Source organism: Bacillus rossius, chromosome 11 (assembly GCF_032445375.1).
Source record: "Bacillus rossius redtenbacheri isolate Brsri chromosome 11, Brsri_v3, whole genome shotgun sequence".
NCBI lineage: Eukaryota > Metazoa > Arthropoda > Insecta > Phasmatodea > Bacillidae > Bacillus > Bacillus rossius.
This window is the reverse complement of record NC_086338.1, coordinates 27,409,149-27,434,221: the sequence shown is the minus strand read 5'-3', so window position 1 is coordinate 27,434,221 and position 25,073 is coordinate 27,409,149. Positions and strand designations below refer to the sequence as shown.

The window sequence follows — 25,073 nt, the reverse complement described above, 5'->3', positions numbered from 1 at the left end:
TCTTGATATAAAGTGTTATTTTATTTAAATAAAAATCGCTGATACAAAAATTCTCACTTTTCCACACACATGAACCATTTAAAGTTTTTTTATTTCTTCATCAATGAGGGCTGCCTCTTTTAAGGCATCATTCATTATTTTCGCCTTTTTTGCCTCCAGTTCCCTTAGATTTTTTTGAGCTTCTCTTTTCTTGTCCCTTTCACTTTTTTCAGCCTCTACCTTCTTTCTTTTACTCTCCAGATGCTCCTTATAACGCGCACAAGAATTCCTTGCATAGTGGATAAGCGATTTAGCGATTTGCACATGTTGCACACCCTTAGAATTCATGACAGCATCATACACAATTCTTTGTGCAATAAGACTATCCTCAGTTTGATTTTCAACCAGACAATCCGAATTTACGGAAAAACCACGTTCCAAAGCAGCATTTCCATGGGAAAGAATAAGCAAATGCTTGATAAATAGTAGTAAACTTGGAAATGATTTGCCAGATTCCACCATAACCTGCACGTAGAACAAATCTAGACGCTGATTCTGGCGATGATAAGACTTCATGGCTTCTCCCACGGAAGCTATCTGGATAAATTCTTGGTATTCTTGCAGAATCTTGTCAGCGGTGGACCCCGGGATCTGTTGCTTTTCAACTAGAAGTTCCAAGCATGCTTTAATTCTTTTCTCAGCAAGGTTTGGTTTACTACGTATCAACTCAGGGTTGATACAGGAGATTTGTCTAGTAAGACTATATGCAAGTGGAGAACGCTGCAGAACCTTTTGAAGGAAGCCAACATAAAATGATCTACAGTCATTTTTAAATTGTAGCACAACCTTCTCAGCAAGCTGACCTCGTACCTTCTTCAGAGCATCTGTAGCTGCAAAACCAATGTCCACCTGATTTGCCAGCAGAAGGTTTTCATTTTTCGACAAGTCAATGTTTGTAATTGATTGAGCACTTTCGATAACCTCTTTTCTAACAACTCTCTTAAGCACAGTGGTTGTGAGTGCCTGAAGTTCTTGATGCAAGAATGGTGCCATTGGGTCATCACTCTGAAATTCTCGTAGAAAGGGTTCTACAAGTGATGCTCCAGCAGTGAAAAAGGCCAGTTTGGCACCCATCATCTCATCCTTTACAGCACTACAAATAATCTTGAAATTTTGGGATTCTTTAAGAGCAGGAAAACTTCGTTTGAAGTGTGAATCTTTAGGTTTCACTTTGTCCTTTATTTGCTTTTCGATGGCTTCAACATAAGTCTTCATATGTGGCAGTAGTTCATAAGCTCTTTCAGCAACTTTCTTATTTTCCACCCATATCACACAGCAAAATTTAAGGGGGAATACAGTGCAACCTGTGCAAGATGAGAAATCTGCTCTCCGCAGAGGAACATCCTTGAAGTGATAATAAAGCGCTCTTAAGAACCCGACTACACACCATCCTGTCACTTTTATTCCTTCTTTAAACCCACCATGTACAACATGAAGCCCACAGCTGCCAATGTTGATTAGGTCAAAACCTTCACGACCTATTTCTTCACGCAATTCAGTAACTAGATCCTTAGATAGCTTCCAGTTCACAGAGGGCCCATCCATGGACACTTGAATAATTTTTCTCAAATTTTCATGTCCTAAAACATTCTTGAGTCCCTTCAATAGATCTTGGGCTCGAGTAGAGCTTAGGAAAACTGACGTGAAATACCTAGACTGCACCATGTTGAGTTCTTCATCCCAGAAGCGGACATGTATATCCATTTGTTCACGCTGAACAACCTTGTTTAGGCTTTCATCAAAACCAATAACAATTTCAGATGATTTTTTTACCAGCTCCTTCAATTCTTTTTCAAAATATGGAGCTATGCCATGGTTAATTAGATAACCAATCTTCGAACGCTGCAACTCCATTTTTTGAGTGACCGCACAGTCAGGAAACATGAGTTTCATGACTGATACACTTTCAGCTGCTTTACGAAGTGATGTGTGACCAACAATAGTGTGAAGAGCCCACAAAATTTCCGCCCTCGTAATATGTTCCCCCAAAAGGAACCTTTGAAGAACATTTCGATTTGGAGTCTCGCTGGTATCGATAGTTGATACCAAGTTATCTACAGATGACTTCTGATCAGGATCGACATGATTCGCTTGTTCATGTCGTGCAGCAATACCTGAAACAATGGAACATGCACACTGTTGTCTGCTCCCTACCTTGGGGAAGGAATAAAATCAATAAATATGCAATAAATGTCTGCGCATAAACTTATTTTACAGTATCGCATACTAGAGTTTAATCCCACCTCGTCTACTCTATTTTGCGATACCAGTCTTCTATTTTGCTAATTATTCTCCTCTGTGTTACTTTTACGCAGTTTGTAGCTTTGTACAAACTGTTATATTTCACGATTCCAACAAGTTGCCACGTTCACAAAAATATTTTCCTTAAAAAAACTGTATCGGAAAATAGAGTATAACCCATCCGCTCAACTCTATTTTCTGATACAACTTTTTCTGTATCAAAGAAAATGTAGCAATAGACGTGGTTTCGAGAAATATAACGTGCAAACTTAGTCTAAAAACATTCAAACTGCATATAAGACACACAGAGAACGAGAATAATTAGCAAACAAATACTGGTATAGCAGGTACTATCCGACACAGTTTTAATTTTTACGAGCAAAAATATACCTTCAATGTCCTTACACTAAAACATACGGCACTTACATGGCTGACCTAATCGCAAATGTTCTAGAACGCCACAGCATAACAATTATCTGATAATTATTTTTCATTTTATTTTTTATTGGTATTATGTATTATTTATAAGCATTATTTTTATGCAGCTGACTTAACCCAACCAACCTATCACTTTGTTTTCCATACTTTCTAGAACACGATACAAAATACTTTCGTATATTAAAATAACGTTTTTACATTTAGCTAATTTTTTTTATGTAGCTGACCTAACCTAACCAACCTTTCACTTCTTTTTCAGTACCATTCAGAAAATGATACAAAATACTTTCGGGTAATCAAACAACTATTTTTTCCGTAGCAAATTTTTAATTTAATTTTTCTTTGTGTAGCTGACCTAATCTAACCAACCTTTCACTTTCTTTTCAACATCTGAAAAATGTCTTCGGGTGATGCATTTTACATTTAAATATATTTCCTACTTACCTAACCTTGCATAGTCATATTGTCTTTCCCTACAATGTGCCCCGGCTGTTATTCAGCTACCAAACATTTGCCGGCATTTCTATGTTACACTGTTGCCACACCTTTGCTTATTTTTTTTTTTCAAAATCAATTATCGCATGTGGCTACCAACACTGCCACATTTTTATTTACTTTCATACCTACCTTCATCGAATGTGTCATGATAGTTCCCCTACTTCCGGAATCGAATTTTAGAGTTGACCCTATTCTGCTCGCAACCATTTATTCATTATTAAATTATTCATTTTTGATTGGGGGACATGATTTGACTCGCGATATACTCGATTCCGCGATCAATCGGGGCGCGATGTGCCGGGCGTTTACTGTACAACGTGAAACTATAGGCTGTATTTCAAATAAATTGTAAGCAAATGCACACACTCGGCACTCTCATTAAATCTATAGAGTTCAATAGACTCTTCAAGCATTTATTTAACACAAAACAAAAATATTAATAAAACACTAGTAACTGTAACTTACCTTTGCTGCAAGACGGAACAGCTTCATGGTGTTGACCAGGATGAGTGGAAAAAAATGCAGTAACGTACATATTTCTATCTTGGCATGACTTCGCATTTTGGTGAAATTTCGATTTGGCGTGGCTTAAAAAGGCACCTCTGCCCATAGTATCTAACTTAAAACTTTTCGCACAGATCTTGCACTTTGCGCTACCTTTGTCTTTAGGGTCCTCGGTGGCCCACGGAAACTCCACCTCATAGCGACAGGAATATCTCGTAGACATGATCCTAACCTCCCTCCTGCATTCACTGCTACAAGATACTCATGCTTCCAAAAACTAAAAACAAAAAATTATTCACGTTCGTGTTCCGCTAAACAATCGACGCACCATCGCCATCTTCTAAACCCTCCTCATACCTCACAAACGAAAAAACTGCGCAATACGCCAATAAGAATATAAGAACGCATATAATTTTGTCATTGGTTCCTACGACCGATCATTGCAACCAACTGCTGAATTCAAACTCATGTACTACCATTGTATTACCCACGCATTCGTGGAGCGTATTACTGTTAGAAACGATGTTTATGGTGGTAGACCTGGGTAAAGTATTTTTTTTTTTTTTCGTTAGTCATTTAGAACAAGTACAGGTACGAAAACACGAACGTCTTCAAATACGTAAAATGAATGTTTTGACTTCCCGTTAAGTCGTAAAACACATAGATATAGTAAATAAACAGCTGAAAAATTAATTAAATTCGAAACTAAAGCCGACGCAGTTTCTTGCAAGTCAGACGCTGCGTGTAAAAGCGGGGCACACAAACGAACTTTTCCCTAATGACTAGTAAAATTCAAGATTATTTCCAGATTTTTCCCGGGTCCTTTCCAATTCCAGACTTTTTCCAGGTTTCCCGGTTTTTCCCGGGTCGGTGGCCACCCTGAGATGGACAACACAGCATGCATACCTGCTCGCCAGAGCCTCCCTTCTTGTCCGCCAGACACGGCTTCAGCCCGAACTGCTGGTCTGCAGGCTTGTGCTCAGTGTCCACACACAACTCCGGCGCTGCCACGCTACGAATCTGCGCACACGGGACACCACCACAGCACGGATTATTGTCTACTTTTGAATGTACACACCACGGGCCTCTCGGGTGGGGGGGATAGGGGGGGGGACATGTCCCCTCCAAAAATTCCTTGTGGAATATTTATGACAGTTTATTATAATATTATTTTTGCAATATCTATGTTTACTGTTGTATACATAAGAAGTGAGAGTGATATTCAGCAGAATAGCACTCAAGGTGTATTTTTTTCCTTTCATTTTTCTTTTTTTTCCTTTCATTTTTCTAATTTTCAAGTTTCTACGATTCTCAGAATAAATCTTTCATTTAAGAGATGTTTTGATCTGTCTCTTAGAATTAAGTGTATTTTGTGTGCTATTTTCCCAAGTGTTAATTCTCTCGTCCCAAAACATTCTACAAAAACACAATTCTTCATTCAACATTACATTATTATCATTACATTGATACTATTATTATCATTACATTCAATACATTCTATTTTGATATTTTTACTTCTATTCGCCAAATATATTTACATCTCTCCCCCCCCCCCCCCCCCCCCCCCAATTTACTTACCAGAGAGGCCCATGGTACACACACACCACATTTGTGCCGACAGAAAGGAAACAAGGTGTCTACTAATACCCGGTGAATATAATGTCAAGACTTCAAGACCTCTTAATTTAATTTCCTTTCAACCATTTTATGCGACTGGGTGGTATATATCAGCAAAACTATACAAAAGTTAAAAGTAATTAAAAATATATCTACTGGTGCACCAATATGTGTGACAATAAACTGAAGTGAGACATTGAGAAAATGAATGCATGTTTGTTAAAGACTGCTGAAAATTTAAGTTTCTTGACTTCCAGAACCGTTATTGTTTATTTTGTTTATTTTGTGACCTTTTCATAACAAGGTCTTCCATTTCGTTACCTTTTCATGTCTTTCATAACCTGTAGGCACACCCTTTAAGAGACTCATGGTTTCATTCTGCTCAATGGCTGCTTCTGAGACTGGCCTACAGTTTATGCGGAGGACTCTGATCCTCGACCACAGAAGTACCGAGACACAGGCAGAAGAGTCAACACACCTCTTGAGTGAGTAGGGCATTGAGCGAGGTGGCACAACATCAAAATGCTAGACTCACTTTTGGGAGGACTCAGGTTGGAATGTCAGTCCATGGATCCTGATCTTAATTTTTTTCAACGGTTTCGTGGAATCACTCCAGGCAAATGCTGGAACAGTTCCTTACAACAGGCTATTGTCAATTCCTTCCTCAAATACCCTGACCTGCAGTGTATGTGTTGTGAATAGACTTGGTTGAAAATGGTGTGTATGAAGTATTAAACTTTATGATAGATTCAAAACTCATAAAATCAAGCCTAAAGCTGAAATGCAAACAGCTTTGATAATTTAAGTACTGCAGTAACTCACTAATTCGCTCATTACCTTAACACAAGTTTAATCACTAGAACTTATAAACTTAGAGTAAAAAAAAAACTTATTTTTATTTATGTCTAGCTAGCAAATTTATTTTAAAACTTTTCCAACAAAATTTACACTTTTAACACTAAAATTTTCTAATTAAACAATTCTTAATTTTGGCGCTGACAGTTCAAAAATACTGTTACTGGTAGGCCTGAGCGAATATTTGAATTTTCAAATATCTAAACAATTAGTTAATTATTCGTATTTGATTCCATTTTGAATACTAACACTTTGAAAAAACAAATATTCACTCGGTTACAAATACGGTAATGTGATATCTAGTGATGGTTCGAATCCCATTTTTCTCGAATCCGAATCTCGAATACGAATCCCAAACAGTACCTCGAATCCGAATCCAGTTCTCAAGGGTTAATTATAAAATAATTTATAAGTTAGGCGAAAAAATTAAACATTATGCAGAATTATTTAACCCTTTAAATTTTTATTTAAAAAAACAAGGATTTTGACACGGTCTGGATCAAGACAATTCCGTTTTTGGTCGCATGTGTTTCCTGCAGTGCTGAATAAACGTTCAGAGAACACTGTCGCAGGTGGTGAACACAATTATTTTTTAGACAGTTTATGTAGCCTGGGTGAACACGCAGACTGAGTTTTCCAGTATTCGAGAATGTTTATTTCTGGATTAACTGTAGGATCACGTAAGAATATGGTAACTTCATCAATTGCTGTAGAATCCGACTTGGTGGATTTAAGGCATTCAGGCATTATCTATGAGTACAGTGATTCATGTATCCACGGAAATCGGAAAACCAAATTCAACATCCGACGGAACAATATTTTGTAGTTACCAACTTGACATTTGTTTAAAGTCCCAAATGAAGGTAAACGCAATGGAAACTGAAAGGTGCCATCTTGGCTTCAATGGTTTTAGGCCATAAGAAATATTGTCGTGCGTCTTTTAAAATTAAGCCTCACTAAAGCATAGTGATTAATATGCTCGAAGTTAAAAGTGACGGGGTGATTTCTCTAGTTTACCCATTAAAATTTTTTATATTAATATTAGTTAAACTTGGTCCTAAAAAAATTCATAAATAGAACGTGTATCAGAATATTTAAAATTGAATTTCGATTAAAATAATAATTGTATAATGTATTAATTTTTGTCATTCATTATTTCATTGTTATTACTACATGTGCGACCGTAACTTGTGATGAAAGTCGGCATTATTGTTGTATTACTAAGTAACAGATTTCTCGGTAAAGTTATTTAAAAAAAAAACAAGATTCATATTTAGTCTAGATCCTAAATGTGCTTTATTTTATTTGTTAGCATATTCTGAGAATAAATGTGATTTATGCCTTATTTAATGCCAATGTTTCGACAATGCATCCATGTTCATGAAATAAAGTAAGTTTCCCAAATCAGTACATGCTTCATAATTTTTTTAATATACATAATAACGAATTAAAAGTACAATACAGTAGAACCTCGTTAATCCGTGATGCGTTAATTCGGGAATCGGATAATCCGGTACGATTTAAAAGATAAGAAAAAAAAAGAGAAGTAAAAATTGTCAGCGCTTAAAATTAACGTCACGCGGGCCGGCGGCCGGCAAACACTACAAGCCATCGCGGGCCGCTAAACTCTGCAACGCTGTTTCTACCGACCCTTTGTGTCGCCCCCCTTTCAGCTGTCACATTTGTCACTCTTTAATCTTGAGGGGGATGTCCTGACTTCTGCTTCCCGTCTCCCTTTGTTTCCGCCCGCCAACGCACGGCAGGCGCCTGGCGAGTGACGTGTCTGGCTGGCATTCGGCTGGTCGAGGGGGAGGGGGGAGGGTGCAAGGTCAGCACGATCTTATCTTTCTCTCTTCGGCTGTTGTAAATGACCGTGAACTAATGGCTAGGCAGTGCTGTATTTTTTTAAGCCGAGACACTAATTCGATGACGGCCGGCCCTTACCGTGAACGGCCTTAACCCAGCTGCACGCCGTTGTCTGAGAAGCTTGACAAGACTTCCGGGCTATTAATCGCAAGTCCGTGATTATCTCGGTCCTGACCATCACATATTAACGAGGTTCTACTGTACCTCAATATGATGTGTTCCAAGGAAAACGTAAACAGGCCAAGTAAATTGTAAGCATTTAAGTTTTTAAAGTACTACATTTACATCAATATTTTTCCTCGAATCCCGAATCTTTTCCCTCGAATTTCGAATCCTTCGAATACTAGAGATTCGGTGGGATTCGAGGATTCGACCGGCCCATCCCTAGTGATATCTCTAAAGTTTGGAAACATATAGGGATCACAGAAGATTTTCTTGTTGGGTAGGGACAAAATTTACACAGGTTTTACGTAATGTTTTAGAGTTATTTGTGTATTGTTTTTTATTACATCTGGCCACATAAATTTTGAGAAGACATATATAGTACAGCCGGATTCACCACAGTAATTCACAACTATTACTAACATCCGCGTTATCAGCTAAAGTATTTTACTGAGAAGTGAGTCAGAATGGGGCGGTGAAGAGAAAAAAACTTGTTTAGATCTCATGGAAAACATCTGGTCACATACTCACCGTAAAGACTCATAAAGACTAACAACCTACGACAATGTTTCAGGCAATTATCTTGTCACACGTGGCCCAAAAAAAAGGTCTCATAAGGGAAAAAAACTTTGCCTCTTTTACCAAGCACACACACACTGGACAGGAAAAGAGAGGAATATTCTAAGCAGCTACTGTGTTCCTACAAATTAGTTAAAACAATTCTAAAAATATCACACACAAATGTTAGTATGTATATGTTAATATAAATAATAATTAATTTTTTCATGATGAAAAATTAAAAAAAAAAAGTTTTGAATATATTTTTTTAGACCTACATCAAATTTAACTATAGATTAAAACTGTTCACTGTACAGTCATTTTAGATCCACCCTCTTGAAGTTTCTTCATACATACTGCAATTGGCTTACACATTTGCTTTGCACTGTTTATTAAAATATTATTTTTTTCAGATCCAATTTTGATTAATATAAAAAAATAATTATTTATATTTTCCTTTCAAAATTTAAATATTTCAACAAACTTTTACCTATAGTTATTGTAGCTGACTTAAACTAACCAACTTTTACTTTAGTATTATTTATCTGTTTCCGAGATGCCACTACTCTACATATTTTATTTTTCTTTCAATATGTATGTATTATATAAGTGGAAAATTTTTTTTTTTTAGAGGGATTCTAATTCTTACTATTCAAATTTGATATTCGTATGCGATTCAAACTAAAACACTAATATTCGCATAGGCCTAGTTACTGAGCATCATTGCGATTAGTTATCCCCCTGTATTCCTCCTTGTGCACCTCCCTGTATGTGCCCATCTCTGATGACCTCATGTCGATACACACTACCTAGATGAAAAGAGCACTTGAATAAGTAATCGCGCATAATTTTTCCCGGGCCGTACTACACGTGTGCGAAGCACTCACCTCGCCACTGGCGAAGTCTGGCGGCTCTATCGGGGGGTACTTCTTGGGCAGGTCGAAGGCCACGTTCTCCATGAACCACTTGAAGGGCTTGCACTGCAGCTTCTCCCGCAGGGCCCTCTGCTGCGTGAGGTCCCCGGGGTCGATGCTGCGGTAGTGCGGGCGGCGCATGTACAGGTACTCCTTGTACTCGTCCATCCACACTTCCGCCACCCTGCGGTAGTTCTGGCGACACCCCGCCACAAAACACCTCCGTCACACACACACACACACTTCAGAGGCCCGGCAAAATAATACACATTAACAAGAAATTACCGATCGTATTAGCAGGACTCCTTAAAGGTAGAGACCCGGAAAATTTGCGGGTTCAATGACCTCCAGGATAGACTCCAATATCCTCTACACACTCGGGCAAATGCCAACTGTTCATCGGGTGCTGACTTGTGAGTCGTCTCGACTGGGTGGCCTGTGATTCGACACTTCTATGAGTGAGGGTCTCTAATTGGCCCTCAGTCCTCCAGATTACAGTGAACCAATGACAGAAGCAGCACTAAGGTATAATTATTTGAATTTTAGCATAACACGAAATGAACCCGCAAATTTTCCGGGTCTCTACTTATAGGTCATAAACTTAAAAATAGTTGGAAAAGTAACAAAATAATCTTAAAAAAGTGACAGCATCCCACAGATGAATTTAAAATAGTTAATTTTCTTCTGTACATATTTCCAGGATTTCATAAATGAAAAAAAAATAGGTTTAAGATAACATATGAATTGTCTAATGTAAGAAATTTTGGCCAATTTAAATATTTTAATGTAGTTGGAGAATAATTTCACACCTGTGGTCCGTGCCGTGCTGTATAACATTTTTTGGAAATTTAGTCGGTAGATTCAACAACAGGTGGCAGCGTAAGGCTGAGTGGTAGCCCCGCCGAGAAGACAGTGGTCTCTTGGCCATTCGTACAAGTTGGTAAGCAGGATTTAAGGATCAAACATTAAGTAAATATCATGTCCGAGTAATGAGCTAAGTTGTTTGAGCAAACAAAAATTGTTTTTTGATCATGTACATGTTTTTCAATGGCAGCCATTTTGTGACTTGTTTATTTTCATTAAGGATAAATAAAAAGCACAAAAAACAGTATTTTGAGAGCCTTTATTTCTATCATAAATATCAACAGTATATTTATTTTTTGGAATTTAGAAATTTTTTTCAAACAGCAAGTCAATTATTTCATTTGAAGTTTTTTTCATTTATGTAACAGATCAATTACGGCTAGCTTGAATTTTGAACTATTATAGAATTTAAAAAAAAAGTCAAGAGGAAGATTGCAGCGTCTGTATATTTACTTCTATACAATGCTATAATTTATACTGTTTCTAACAATTATCCTTTTGCAAAAACATAAAATAAAAAATACTTTTCTTTGTATGTTTATGTACACAAGCAGAAAAAACATATATAATAAAATCAATTTGCAGCTCAGAAAAATGGACTGACAAGATCAAAACTTAACTGCTTACACCAGATAACAGACTCTACAAAATAATTAACAACTCTTCTATATAGTAAAAAGATAATTCATTCTTCTGGTAATTTAAAAATTACACAGGTTTGCAAACATTTTAATTATTAAAAAGCTAAATTAATAAATAGGATTCATATTTATGTTGAGTACTTTACAAAAGGATTTACCTTCATATTACAAGAGCTACATGAGCAATATTTTTATCATACGAAATTCTGATTTTTAGACAGCCTTCAGTTTCTCTGTTTTCATAATTCTGTAGTTCTGTTACTAGATAATACTAATAATTACTGAATATCTGTACCCTTGGCAGTACTGAAGGTGAGGCTGGAAAAGCTATAATTTACAAGACAAAACACAACCATAAATTTCTAAAATTACTTGATACAACTGTTTTGTGATAACCAAAGACTCACAGAGGTCTTTACCTGTGACCAAGCTTTCGACACGAGCCCAAGGAGAATGTACAGGATGGTTATGCTGTTATGTTACTCACCCTGCCCACAAAATCTCCCTTGCCAGGGTTGGGGAACGGGGCGAACTTCCTGTAGATGTGGCCCACCCTGGAGCAAGGGGCGTCCACCATCTGCCCCCCGCACTGCCAGATCTGCAACAGCATCACTGCACTGTAGCTCTCTCTCCCATATACGCTCGTATGAACACAGTGGTGGTGTACCAACTGGAATAAACATTCATTAGACCTGTATGAATACTAGTTTTTAGATGCGAGGCGAATATCAAATCGAATGTTTAAAATATTTGCGAAGCCGAATCAAATTGTAAATATTGTTCTCGACGAAGCTGTATTACCATGGTTGCTACAGAAATAGAATCTTAGAATTCCCTGACTTTTCCCTGTTTTCCAGAAATTTAAGAGAAAAATTCCCTGACTTTCTTTTGAAGTACATACCATAAATATTAATTTGCATATGATTAAATGTAATATAAAAATTTCAACATGAGGTAAAATAAGTTTTTTTTGGTGTTATTTTGACGGCAGAATTGCGAATGAGTTTTTTTTCCCTTCAACATGGCTGGTGAGAGCTCTTCGACCCATATTGCTGAATTGAATACTTTTGTAGCATAAAGTGCAGTACGCAGAATTTATTTTTTTAGCAGAGGGTTTGATATGCTGAAACTGTGGCTCCTTGAGCCAATTATCCTTAAAAGTAGTTTTCTTCGACATCGCTAAACTAAAAAGTACATATTAATATTTTCAGGTTAGGTTAAAACATTATTGTTTATGAATTCTTAAAAAAAATATAACTACACAAATACAAAAACTATTACAAATTCACACCTAGCAATATAACGGGCCTACTTAGAGAATTACAATAGCAGCATTACAAAATGCAATACTCTTACAATCTTACAATGTTAACTAACGATTCTGGGGAAAAACATGTTCAGTTATGCATATTTTTTTAAACACGATGTAAGTGTCACGCAACAGAACTCACGGATAATAACGGTTGAAAAAAAAAGTAATTTAAAAAAATAGGTAGAAAAATCATAACAAAAATAGCAAAATCATAACCGCACACAAAAGCCACGTGTTTTCGTATCAGCTTGGTAGTTGTAATATTGCATATTCCATAATTGTATATTTTATTTATTTGATTAATTTTATTTCACCTTTTAGGAAACATAATATTAGTTAATTTATTTCATCAATTACTCTATGCTATGTGAAATCAATTTCTTTAAATGCAGAAACAAACATTAGGTGTGTGCCATGGGCAGAGCAGTATAATATTTTCTACGTGTAAAAAAAACCAAAAAAAAAAAAACAATCTTTTGATTAAATAAACTTTTATTAAAATTTTTTAAAACAGGGAGAACGTTTAGTGCCACCATTTTGGTGTGGATATGTAAGTGCCCGTAGTGGATTTGAATTAATATATTTGAGTCAATTAAGACTTCAAAAGTGTTTAAATGTTACAAGAAAGAGACTTGTGATTGATAAGTTATATTTTTGATTAAACTACGGTGACATTCAAGAAGATTCCGTAAGATAATCTACGAAGTACTTGTATGAAAGTGCTATCATGAACTTGTATGAGCATATAAGTTAAAGGTATGCTATGCTGAATATTTCGACTAGAGAGACATTTTACAGCACAGCCTGTTAGTACATTTGTTAGAGAACTGGTGATTCGACGAGCAGAAGATTTACTGAACATTGGTGGGACACCTAGTTGATGGTGGGGTAATCGAGAGTGACTACGATGACCCCAGCAGCACGTCGAGAGGAGGAGGTAAGTGTTCACGGCGGGGCCGTTAGACATTCAGCGTTGTGCGTGAACGGCATGCTTGATCGTTCCCCCATCATACACGACGCGAGTGTAAGCGAGTCCATTGCCGGGGCTTGCGCGCCGCGCCGGGAGACCCGCGGTCGCTGGCCGTCGGTAGCCCGCTCGCCTAGGATAACCCAGCCCGTGAAGGTCGAGTCCGTAACCTTGAATGCGCCGGATCAAGGCGCGGCTATTGGCGGACAGCTGAACAGCCCGCACGCGGCCTTGAACTTGCCGAGGCGGCAGGCTTTCCCTTTCACCGAACAAACATCGGGTCGTTGCGCAAACTGTTGCGCCTTTGGGCATCGGTCCGCGCACTGCACGAGTCCGTCCCTTGACTTAAGGGAGCGGAGATGTTTTCGGTGCCAGCGCATGGGTCATTACCGTGCCGACTGCCCGGGAAACGAGCAGTGACGGGTCGCAAGAAAGGGCGACTCCGTCGATTGTATCGTAAATCCTTTCGACCGCAGTATCTACATTACGTTCCCCTTAAGATTCAGGATTATTTTTTGTCTGCCCTCGTCGACACAGGAGCCACTCGCTCCGTGATCAGCGAAAAGCTGTTTAATTCTTTGAGTGATAAATTTCCCTGTTTATCGCGACGTGTGATGGATGACGTCACGACGGAGTTGTGCGTCGCTAATGGAGAAGCTATGAAAGCTTCCAAGTCTGTCGTCTTACATTTTAAAATTAAGGGATTTTCTTGGGACTGGGTCTTTGGTGTTGTGCCTGGCCTAGTGCCTAATCTTATTTTAGGCCTGGATTTTTTGAGCCATTCTCGTTGCGTGTTGAATATTAACAGGCATGAATTACATTTCGCCTTTGCACCTGATGTCAAAATTTTTTTAAAACATGAAACGCATGCCCCTATCGTCTTGACTTGTCGCGAGCACGATTCGTCATGCGAGCGAGACAGAGCCATTAGTGATTTAGTTAGCTCATTTCCGGACGTGTTTACCCATAAATTGGGAAATTGTGACATCCTGCCCTACCGATTTTTTGTTAAAGATGAGATCCCAGTTTCCAGTCGCTATCATAAAGTGTCGCCGCCCAAGTTGCAAGCGATGCGGGATATCATTCATAGGCTATTGGAGGAAGGAGTTATTACGCCTTCTCAATCCCCGTATAGTACCCCCACCTTCCTTGTGCAGAAGAAGAACGGCACTGACTGGCGCCTAGTGCATAATTTCAAACCGTTGAATGATAAGATTGTTGACGATGTCTGGCCTCTTCCAACCGTGGAGAGTGCCTTGCAGCACCTGGGAAAAGTCAGAATTTTTTCTACGATAGATTTAAACCATAGTTTTAATCAAATTTCCTTGGATCCTCAATGTCGTAAATACACCGCTTTCTCCACTCCGTTTGGTCACTTTCAATTCAACAGGATTCCTATGGGTGTCAGTTTTGGGAGCCAGGCTTTAAGTCGTGTATTGGACCACGTTCTCAGTGATTTAAAATTTCAATTTGTTTTTAATTATATCGACGATATTATTGTTTACAGTGAATCCTTTGAAGAACATTTAGTACATCTAAGAGAAGTTTTTACTCGGCTCAGAGCTGCTAACTTAACAGTGAACCCTAATAAAATTTCTTTAGGTAAACATTTCGTTAAATCCTTGGGATATATTATTTCAGAGGGTAGTCTGGTAATGGATCCGGAAAAGATCGAGCCCATTGTAAATTTCCCACGTCCCAGAAATTTGAAGGGCGTCCAGCGTTTCCTGGGAATGCTCGGTTATTTTTCGAGGTTCATTCCGGATTTTGCCAGCATTTGCGCTCCCTTAAATTGTTTGCGCAAGAAAAACACCCCCTTTGTGTGGGGAGAGGCACAGGAAGAGTCCTTCTCTACGCTCAAGACACGTATGGCCTCTCCACCCGTCTTGGTTTTGCCGGACTTTAATCGGCGGTTCGCAGTTCAGGTCGACGCATCTTCTATAGCCCTGGGGGCGGTGATAGGGCACATGGAAAACGGCAGGCTACAACCTATTGCCTTCGCAAGTCGAACCTTGCTGGAGTCTGAGCGACACCTTGGGACGTATGAAAAGGAAGCTTTGGCTATTCTTTTTGGCCTGGAAAAATTCGAAAGCTACCTGGACACCCAGGTTTTCGACCTTTATACCGATAATAGGGCGCTGTCATGGTTATGTAATCACCCTCATCAACTAGGAAAATTAGGTCGCTGGATTCTTCGCCTTTCTCGTTTTCGTTTTGTGATTCATAACATTAAGGGGTCGGAGAACGTGGTTGCAGATACCCTTTCTCGTATGTTTTACCCTGAGGAATTTGAGGTTGATCTGCAACCTCCCCCCGAGCCTGTTGAATTTTTGTCCGTCTGTAAAGTTTTTCCAGAATCCTTTGTAAACATTAAACAGGTGCAACGCGATGACGCATTTTGCATTCAAATCCGTAAGGATCTGCGTGATTCCAAGCCCGTGCCATTTAGGGAGGAACAGGGTCTATTGTATTTTGTAGGTGATTCGGGTCGATCCCGGAGGGTAGTGGTCCCGTTAAGCTTAAGACCTATGCTTCTAACCTACTTCCATGCCTCTCTGGTAGGCGGACATCTGGGCATAGAAAAGACGTACCGCAGGATTGCGGGACATTTCTTTTGGCCGGAGCTCCGCAAGGACGCGCGTGATTTTGTCAGATCCTGTGTGGACTGTCAGATCTCTAAGCCCCCCCATAATTCCAAGGTAGGACTTTACGGGGCTGATGCGCCGGTCGCGCCTTGGCACGTAGTGCATATTGATATTTTTGGTCCCCTTACGCAATCTCGTAAGGGAAATATGTGTTTGCTCGTAGTGACGTGCGACGTGCCGCGCACGTCTGTAATCTCGAAGCCGTCAGCCCCTTCCTTCCTAAACACGTGTGCGGGCCGCGCCAGATGGCCATCACGGCTGTCACCGCCCGGCCACGCTCGCGTCGCCCGTTGCCAGGGCGACGACTCCCGCGTCTCTGGTTGCCCGGAGCAACCAGGCCGAGCGCCGGCGGAGCTGGCCGACACCCCCCGACCAGCCGCTACCTCCCGCCTACCCCCTCTCCCACCAGGCCGGCCGAGTGCGCGCGCAGCCTCTTCCCTCCACACCCTCCTCCACCCCGACCGGCCGCCACCCCGCCTACCCCTCTCCCCCCAGGCCAGCATTTTGCGCACGGCACTACTGCTGCCTGGAATTCCGGGAAGCGGCCGGCAATTCCCGGAATCCCTCGCCCTCCGACGTCACACCCAGGCCCTCAGGATGGGTATAAAAGGGCCAGCCCTTGGCCCAGGAAGGCAGTTGGTGTCCCAGTGGCACCACGGCCGCCGAGGTCTCTCTCTCACCGTGCCACCACTACAAGAGGACTCTGGGACTCGAACCCGTCTACGTGAGGACCGAGAGCAGATAGGGAGAGGAATTCGCCGAGGTGTGAGTGTTATCGTTCGAGCCAGGACCTGCCTAGTTACAGGCCGTAGCTAGTAATACAGTGTCAGTATATGTAGCCTGTAGGGGAGAGGCTGCGACTCCCAGAGCTAGCGAATAAAGTTTGTGCTACGAGCATACCGAGCTTTTCATTCGGGAGAGGGAGAGCCCACCAAGACACCCACCGCCTGCCAGCCGACCAGCTCGCCAGACTGCCCTCGACCCAGGGAAGAGCGGCCACTTCAGCGATCACCGGAGCCGCCAGACTCTCTGTGGGTAAGCAACCAGCAACCCATGTCGTATTTCTATCGAGGGCAGGGGGCTAAGCAGACTCCGAGGCCTTTACCGAACGGCAGTGCCTTACCCCCCTCCAACCCACGGCCAATACCCGTGGAGGGAGATTCATCAGTCCCCGCCCCGTGGGTATACACGAAGGCTCGGGACCGAGCAGCAGCAGCCCGCCGACAGAAGACCGTTGGTCCCCGCCAGACGGAGGTCTTCTTCCCGGCCCCCACCCGGGTCAACCCGAGTCCATCCCCTCCCCCTAAAGGGATAACGTTGGAGAAGAACCGCCCCTCCACCATATCGCTCGGTGGCTCTGACGCCCATCTACAAGGCCTGCCTAGGTGGGGCTACCCCCCTGAACTCATACGGCCATTCCCCCCTACCCCACCAAGGAATCTCCATTGACCCGGCATAGATAGCACCACTAGCAACCCCCATAGGCAGCCACAATTGGAGCAGGGGACACCCCGATTAGAGAGTGTCACGCGACAATTAGTGGCGCCCAACGTGGGGCCCCTCTTTTGGATGCGCCAGTAGACGGACACCCACCGCTGCCCCCTGAGATAACCAAATAGCTTCAAAGACAGTTCTGAGACTGACCAAAACTCAGTGGCGCCCAGAAAACAATACTCGAAGCAATCATGGCCGCACCTGGCCCACAAGAACGTGGTTCAAATCCACCACAGACCTTGGAGGCATTACAAAAGTGCCCTGCACCCAGCTGTAATGGAGAAGGGGAATATTACCTTGAATGCAACACCTGCATCAGGCAATTTCACGGCAGATGCCTTGGGTGGACAGATGAAGCCCGAGAATGGGAAGGAATGGAGTACAGATGTGCGGACTGCCGATTGCAGGCAAGAAAATGTGCACTACCCACTTGCGATGGGACAGGGAACACACGAGTCACCTGCGAGAATTGCTCGCAAACCTACCATATGGTGTGTCTAGGATGGAGGGAGGAAGTAATTAACATTGCGGGGCTAGAATACAGATGCCTAGACTGCAGAGCGCAACGACCTCTAGTCACGCGGCCCAACTCCCAGTTACCCAATAATGGAATAGGAAGCCTAATGCTACCCGAATTTAACGGACTGTCCCACGAGAACCCCAAAGACTTCCTGGAACAATGTGAAAACCAGTTGGAAGAGGTAGGAATCCCCCGTCGGCACTGGCTCCAGTATGGCCGCCGCCAACTGAAAGGAAATGCGGCCCAGTGGTGGGGCACGTACGGAGATTTTGTAACAAGTTGGGAGGAATTGAGGACCCGACTCACCTCTAAATATGCAGGGACGGAACTGATGGCAGACCTAAACCGCCAGTTCTATAGCAAAGAACAGGCCCCACAAGAGGAAGCGGAAATATTTATCCGGAAGAAGATGCAGATATACAGGCGCCTACACCCGGAGCATCCCCCAGAAGCAGGCATCCCGTGTATCATAGAGCTTTTACAACCAAACATCCGCTCGTTCCTACGAGCCCCCCTAGCTACAAATATCGAAGAATTGGTGGACAGGGCAAGGGCACTAGAAAGAGACAGGCCTAGCAAACAGACCATTGGAAATCCCAGGCCAATACCCATGAGCACAGGCCCCACCCAGAAAGGCCCAGGCCTGGCAAGGCCCTCTGAGCAGCCTGCCCAGTATAGGCTGCCCCGATGTTGGTTTTGCCCGGGTTTCCACCTGAACAAAGACTGTCCAACCCGGAAAAACGACACTAACTCGCAAGAGAAGGCGAAAGGGCAATTGGCCCCCACTCCCCACCAGGGAAACGAGCAAGCGGGAAGGACCAGGGGACCAGCCAACCCGACAGGACAGTAACGGTCTCCACCCTTCGGTGTACGGGGAATGATGATGTCACTCAACCAATGCCTAGAATCGTAGTAGCAATAGGGGACCAAGAGATAATAGCTCTCCTCGACTCAGCTGCAACGGCAAATTTCATCCACTCTTGCCAAGTACCGTTAGAGCAAAGACACTGTGTCCAGCCAGCTACGGCCAAAGTACTGCTGGCAGACCCAACTAAAGAGATTCTGGTAGAAGGGGACATCCAGCTGCCCCTAAAAACGAGGGCAGGAGTACACCCCACACTCTTCATAGTAACCAATCAAATTGAGGAGGGGGTCATCCTCGGCCAGCCCTGGCTACAAGAGCAAAGATGCATCCTAGACTATACCACAAGGAGAGCACACTTTGGCAGCAAGGGCAGAACCACGGAGCATTGGCTAGGACAAAATCCAGCCCAAGACCCAGGAGAAATTCCGATTAGGGACGTGAAGCATCAGCTGGAGCCTCCCCAAGCTGAGCAACTACTGCGAACCCTCAACCTACACCAAGGGGTCTTCTCCGAAAACGGACCTCTTCGTCAGACTAAGACCACAGCCCATGAGATTCATTTGAGCTCCGAGCAACCCATATATGAACGACCAGGGAAGCCATCTTTGGAAAAAAGAAAGATCATCGACCAACAAATAAGAGAGATGAAGCAACAGAGAATTGTGGAGCCAGCAAATTCTCCTTACAACGCACGCATTGTGTTGGCACCTAAACACAACGGAGAACTGAGGTTCTGCGTGGACTACCGCCCTCTGAACAAATTGACGTACAGCGCCGCGCCCCCAGTGGTGGATATCGGCCACACCCTCAGAGAGTTGGGAGATGCCTGCATCTTCTCTAGGCTCGATCTCAGATCAGGGTACTGGCAAATACCCGTCGCAGCTGAACATCGGAAATACACGGCTTTCACAACCCCGAACGGGGAGAGTCTGCAGTTCCGAGTAATGCCATTCGGGCTGAAGAACGCCCCCTGCACGTTCCAACGCCTAATGGCAACTGAAGTGCTGGCTGGAGAAGTAGCAACATTTTGTGTAGCATACATGGATGACATCATTGTGTTTTCCCGGACCTGGGAAGAACACCTGGGACATCTCAAACAAGTTTTAGAACGGTTAGAGATGCACAACTTAACATGTCGAATGGAGAAGTGTGAATTCGGGATGTCACAGATCAACTACCTGGGACATGTCGTCACCTCGGAGGGGAACCAGCCCCAACCGGAAAAAATCAGAGCAATCCAAGAAGCAGAGGCCCCAAGGAACCCGAAGCAATTGAAAAGCTTCCTGGGCACCTGTGGATGGCTGAGGGACTACGTGCCAAACATGGCAGAAGTCACAAGCCCCCTACTCACGCTCCTCCGAAAGGGACAAAAGTGGGAGTGGACCACTGAAAGGGAACAAGCCTTCCAAGCAACCAAGAGTTTGTTTGTAAATTTACCCACTCTGCACCGACCCACAGCAGGCCAACGAATGATACTACAAACTGATGCCAGCCTCAAGGGACTCGGGGCTGTACTGTATCAGCAGGGAGGTGCAGGGCAGAGGCTAATAATAGGGTATGCCTCCACAACCCTCAATGATGCCGAGACCAGGTATCATAGCAATGAACTAGAGTGCCTGGCTATCGTTTGGGCTATCAAGCGATACAGATATTACCTGGAAGATGCACCCTTCCCCCTTCGAACAGATAATCAGGCCCTCACATGGCTTCACCGACTGAAAGACAGCAAGGCAAAGCTCGCTAGATGGGCCATACTACTAGGGGAATTCGACTTCGAAGTCGAACACTGCCCAGGCAAGCACAATGAGCTCCCGGACGCACTGTCAAGATTCCCTATCACCTCTCACCGGGAAGACCAAGCAGAAGAGGAGTCGGAGAGAATATTTCCCCCAAGTCAGAAGCCACTGCAGAAAGGAGGGACCGAACTACGTCTCCAGACAATCACGGGCGGAAATGAAAGGGACCAGTTTCTCAGAAGCCAACAGAATGACCCGGGTGTGAGGAACCTGCTTGCCCAGTACCCGGAACATTACCAGGAAAAAGATGGGGCAATCTGGACTCGCACCTCCCCACAACGCAAAAACTGGAAACTATGGGTCCCCCCATCATACCGGGAATCCCTAATATACCAGATGCACGATCACGACCAGGCAGGGCATCCAGGGATCCAAGGAACAGTAGACGCTATAGCCGAACGGTATTGGTGGCATGGGATCACGAGGCAGGTCAGGGAGCACGTGAACCAGTGCACTATCTGCACTCAAGCAAAGGCACACCCACCCCAGAAAGCACCAATGTACCCTAGGCATCCTAGGGTGGCCTGGGACACCATAGCCCTGGACCTAATGGGTCCCTACCCACGGACCAAACGGGGCAAGCAATATATACTCGTGATAACTGACCTGTTCTCAAGATGGGTCGAAGGTTTCCCCCTAGCCAAGGCTGAGGCAAAACACATTATCGCGGTAATGGAAGATGAGGTCTTCTCAAGATGGGGATACCCGAGGAGGGTTCTCACAGATAACGGGGCCCAATTCACTGGGAGAATGTGGGAAAAGGCCTGCAGGAAATGGGATGTGGAGAAATGGACCACCCCTACCTATCACCCACAAGCAAACCCCACAGAGCGCAGAAACCAGGAGATAAAGAAGGGAATTCGACTCCGGATCAACAATGATCACTCCACATGGGACAAGCACCTCCCAACCATCCTCTTTACACTAAGAAGGCGGCAAAACGAAGCCACTGGAATGTCCCCAAGCAAGCTGCTTCTCGGAAAAAATCTCAAGCGCCCCGGGGAATGGAGGTGGACGGAGCAACCACCAGCAGGGGAACCTCCAGAAGGCACTTCCCAGGAGAGACAGGAGCAAGCGCATAGGAACCAAGAAAGATACATCCGACAAAAATACCAGAAGCCGGAAGAAGGAAAACCTCGAATAAGAGAGGGGGACCTAGTATGGATACGGAGTCACCCCATAAGCAACAAAAGCAGACAGGTATGCGCATCCTTCGCACCCAAGTGGGAAGGTCCCACAACCCTCCACCGCCTACATAACAATACAGGGTGGGTGGTAGATGGCAAGGGGAAACTCAGGAAGATACCCCTAAAACAAATAAAAAAGGCAATCATTTTGGACGGACACCAAAGTCCGGTAGCCCACATCGACAACGATGAACAAGACGTCTTCAGAGGTTTCGAGGCCAGATACCCGGCAGAGCAGAAAAACCAAGTTCAGCACCAAAGCCAGGTCAAATATCAGGAGTTCCAGGTGGATCTCCTGGATGACCCCATTCCAGACCCCCACCCCGAGGTCACCACCCACAGGCCAAATACGGCCCCCCTAATACCATGCAACCCAGCAGACTCGACCTGCCCGTCACCCAAGGTCCAGCAAGGGCAGTCGAAAACACTGGAACCCGCGGAGATCCCTTCCCAGGCCGACCAGGCGGCTAAGGATCTCCCAACCCCGTCCAGCACAGCAGCCGAGGGGAAGGCGGTGGGGCAGTCGACTCCATCCGCCAGGACGGCTGGCAGCCAGGACATCACAGCACCCTTCCCAGAGGGGCCAGTACAACCCCAGGACCAGCTCCCAAGGGCGAGCCGCAGTAGCAGCCTGCCTAACCAGGAGGCAGATCCAGCCCCTGGAGTACATGCCATCGTGCCAGCATGGCGCCGGCCCACCAGCGCCCAGCCGCCGCCTCCAAGACGAGGGCAGCCCTGGAGGTCCTGCCGAGCCAGCGTGGAGGACCGACCCGGTCGCTACCGGGTAGATCACCCCAAGCGAGACCAGATGCCAAAGTGAGAGTGCGCGAATGGCCATTTTGCAAGAGGGGTGAGGCCGTGACCCTCACCACCTTAGGAGCTTCGACAAGCTACCTACTTAGGTTAAGCGAGTCACGCCAGCCCTGTGTGCGGGAACAGGAAAACTGACTAGAGTAGGCCTCAAGCAAACAAGCGGTTGAAAGACTCTCACCTATGGACATTGTATTGATATTTTCATGTATATAACGTAAGAGCCAAGCAAGAGGCTCCCCTAAAATGTGAATGTAAATAAGGGTACCATGTCTGTTCATTTGTCAATACTTAGCAGCCTCCCCTAGGAACATGTATATAGTATGAGAATGACCCAAAAGTGCATTAGGGATAACCTAACCACGACGAAGGAACAAGTAGACCAAGTAAATGTATATACAAATAGGGCGGAACCAACCCAGCATTAAAGATTGCAAACTTTGGTAGGGCACGACATTTTTGCAGCACCAAAAAGACATTCAAAGTACAATTAATGGTGCTGCCAGGGCTCTGGTTCCATAGCTTAAGTAGGGTCGCATCTCATCTAGTCATAAGTATTGGATATTGTACGTCAAGCTCCAAGCCTTGAGCCCCCTTGTCTTTTGGAGCACTTAAACATAAAAAGTCTCCACCCGATCATCATTCCAGAAGGAGGAATTGTGTCACACCTCATCCACTAGCACCAACCCAACCTGAGGGCCACTCTCTGCCTCACCCTATCCCCAACTCCAAGAAGACGAAGCAGGAAGGATGGCATCAACCCGACAGCAAGAAGGAAGGAGGGACCACCAGGAGGATCCGGCCTGCACACGTGGAAAGTGGCTGCCGCCTTTTCAAGGTGGGGGGGGGTTTGACGTGCGACGTGCCGCGCACGTCTGTAATCTCGAAGCCGTCAGCCCCTTCCTTCCTAAACACGTGTGCGGGCCGCGCCAGATGGCCATCACGGCTGTCACCGCCCGGCCACGCTCGCGTCGCCCGTTGCCAGGGCGACGACTCCCGCGTCTCTGGTTGCCCGGAGCAACCAGGCCGAGCGCCGGCGGAGCTGGCCGACACCCCCCGACCAGCCGCTACCTCCCGCCTACCCCCTCTCCCACCAGGCCGGCCGAGTGCGCGCGCAGCCTCTTCCCTCCACACCCTCCTCCACCCCGACCGACCGCCACCCCGCCTACCCCTCTCCCCCCAGGCCAGCATTTTGCGCACGGCACTACTGCTGCCTGGAATTCCGGGAAGCGGCCGGCAATTCCCGGAATCCCTCGCCCTCCGACGTCACACCCAGGCCCTCAGGATGGGTATAAAAGGGCCAGCCCTTGGCCCAGGAAGGCAGTTGGTGTCCCAGTGGCACCACGGCCGCCGAGGTCTCTCTCTCACCGTGCCACCACTACAAGAGGACTCCGGGACTCGAACCCGTCTACGTGAGGACCGAGAGCAGATAGGGAGAGGAATTCGCCGAGGTGTGAGTGTTATCGTTCGAGCCAGGACCTGCCTAGTTACAGGCCGTAGCTAGTAATACAGTGTCAGTATATGTAGCCTGTAGGGGAGAGGCTGCGACTCCCAGAGCTAGCGAATAAAGTTTGTGCTACGAGCATACCGAGCTTTTCATTCGGGAGAGGGAGAGCCCACCAAGACACCCACCGCCTGCCAGCCGACCAGCTCGCCAGACTGCCCTCGACCCAGGGAAGAGCGGCCACTTCAGCGATCACCGGAGCCGCCAGACTCTCTGTGGGTAAGCAACCAGCAACCCATGTCGTATTTCTATCGAGGGCAGGGGGCTAAGCAGACTCCGAGGCCTTTACCGAACGGCAGTGCCTTACCCCCCTCCAACCCACGGCCAATACCCGTGGAGGGAGATTCATCAGTCCCCGCCCCGTGGGTATACACGAAGGCTCGGGACCGAGCAGCAGCAGCCCGCCGACAGAAGACCGTTGGTCCCCGCCAGACGGAGGTCTTCTTCCCGGCCCCCACCCGGGTCAACCCGAGTCCATCCCCTCCCCCTAAAGGGATAACGTTGGAGAAGAACCGCCCCTCCACCATATCGCTCGGCGGCTCTGACGCCCATCTACAAGGCCTGCCTAGGTGGGGCTACCCCCCTGAACTCATACGGCCATTCCCCCCTACCCCACCAAGGAATCTCCATTGACCCGGCATAGATAGCACCACTAGCAACCCCCATAGGCAGCCACAATTGGAGCAGGGGACACCCCGATTAGAGAGTGTCACGCGACAGTAGTTCTGGATATTTTCTCGAAATACGTGATTCTGCTTCCACTTAAAAATATGAGA

At 44.9% G+C, this 25,073-nt stretch overlaps 1 protein-coding gene across 3 annotated transcripts in view; it reads right to left on the bottom strand.

The window, feature by feature from the left end:
- LOC134536724 (putative polypeptide N-acetylgalactosaminyltransferase 10) overlaps positions 1–25,073 on the bottom strand; it is a 93,327-nt gene that overhangs the window by 41,498 nt on the left and 26,756 nt on the right. For all 3 annotated transcript variants that reach the window (XR_010075854.1, XM_063376604.1, XM_063376605.1), the window contains 3 exons: positions 11,685–11,795; positions 9,666–9,887; positions 4,627–4,740 (listed from right to left, as the gene is read on the bottom strand). Coding sequence is in view for 2 of the 3 variants with exons in the window: in XM_063376604.1 (XP_063232674.1) it covers positions 4,627–4,740; positions 9,666–9,887; positions 11,685–11,795 (447 nt within the window). In the remaining variant the exon portion in view is untranslated. The remainder of the gene's footprint in view (positions 1–4,626; positions 4,741–9,665; positions 9,888–11,684; positions 11,796–25,073) is intronic.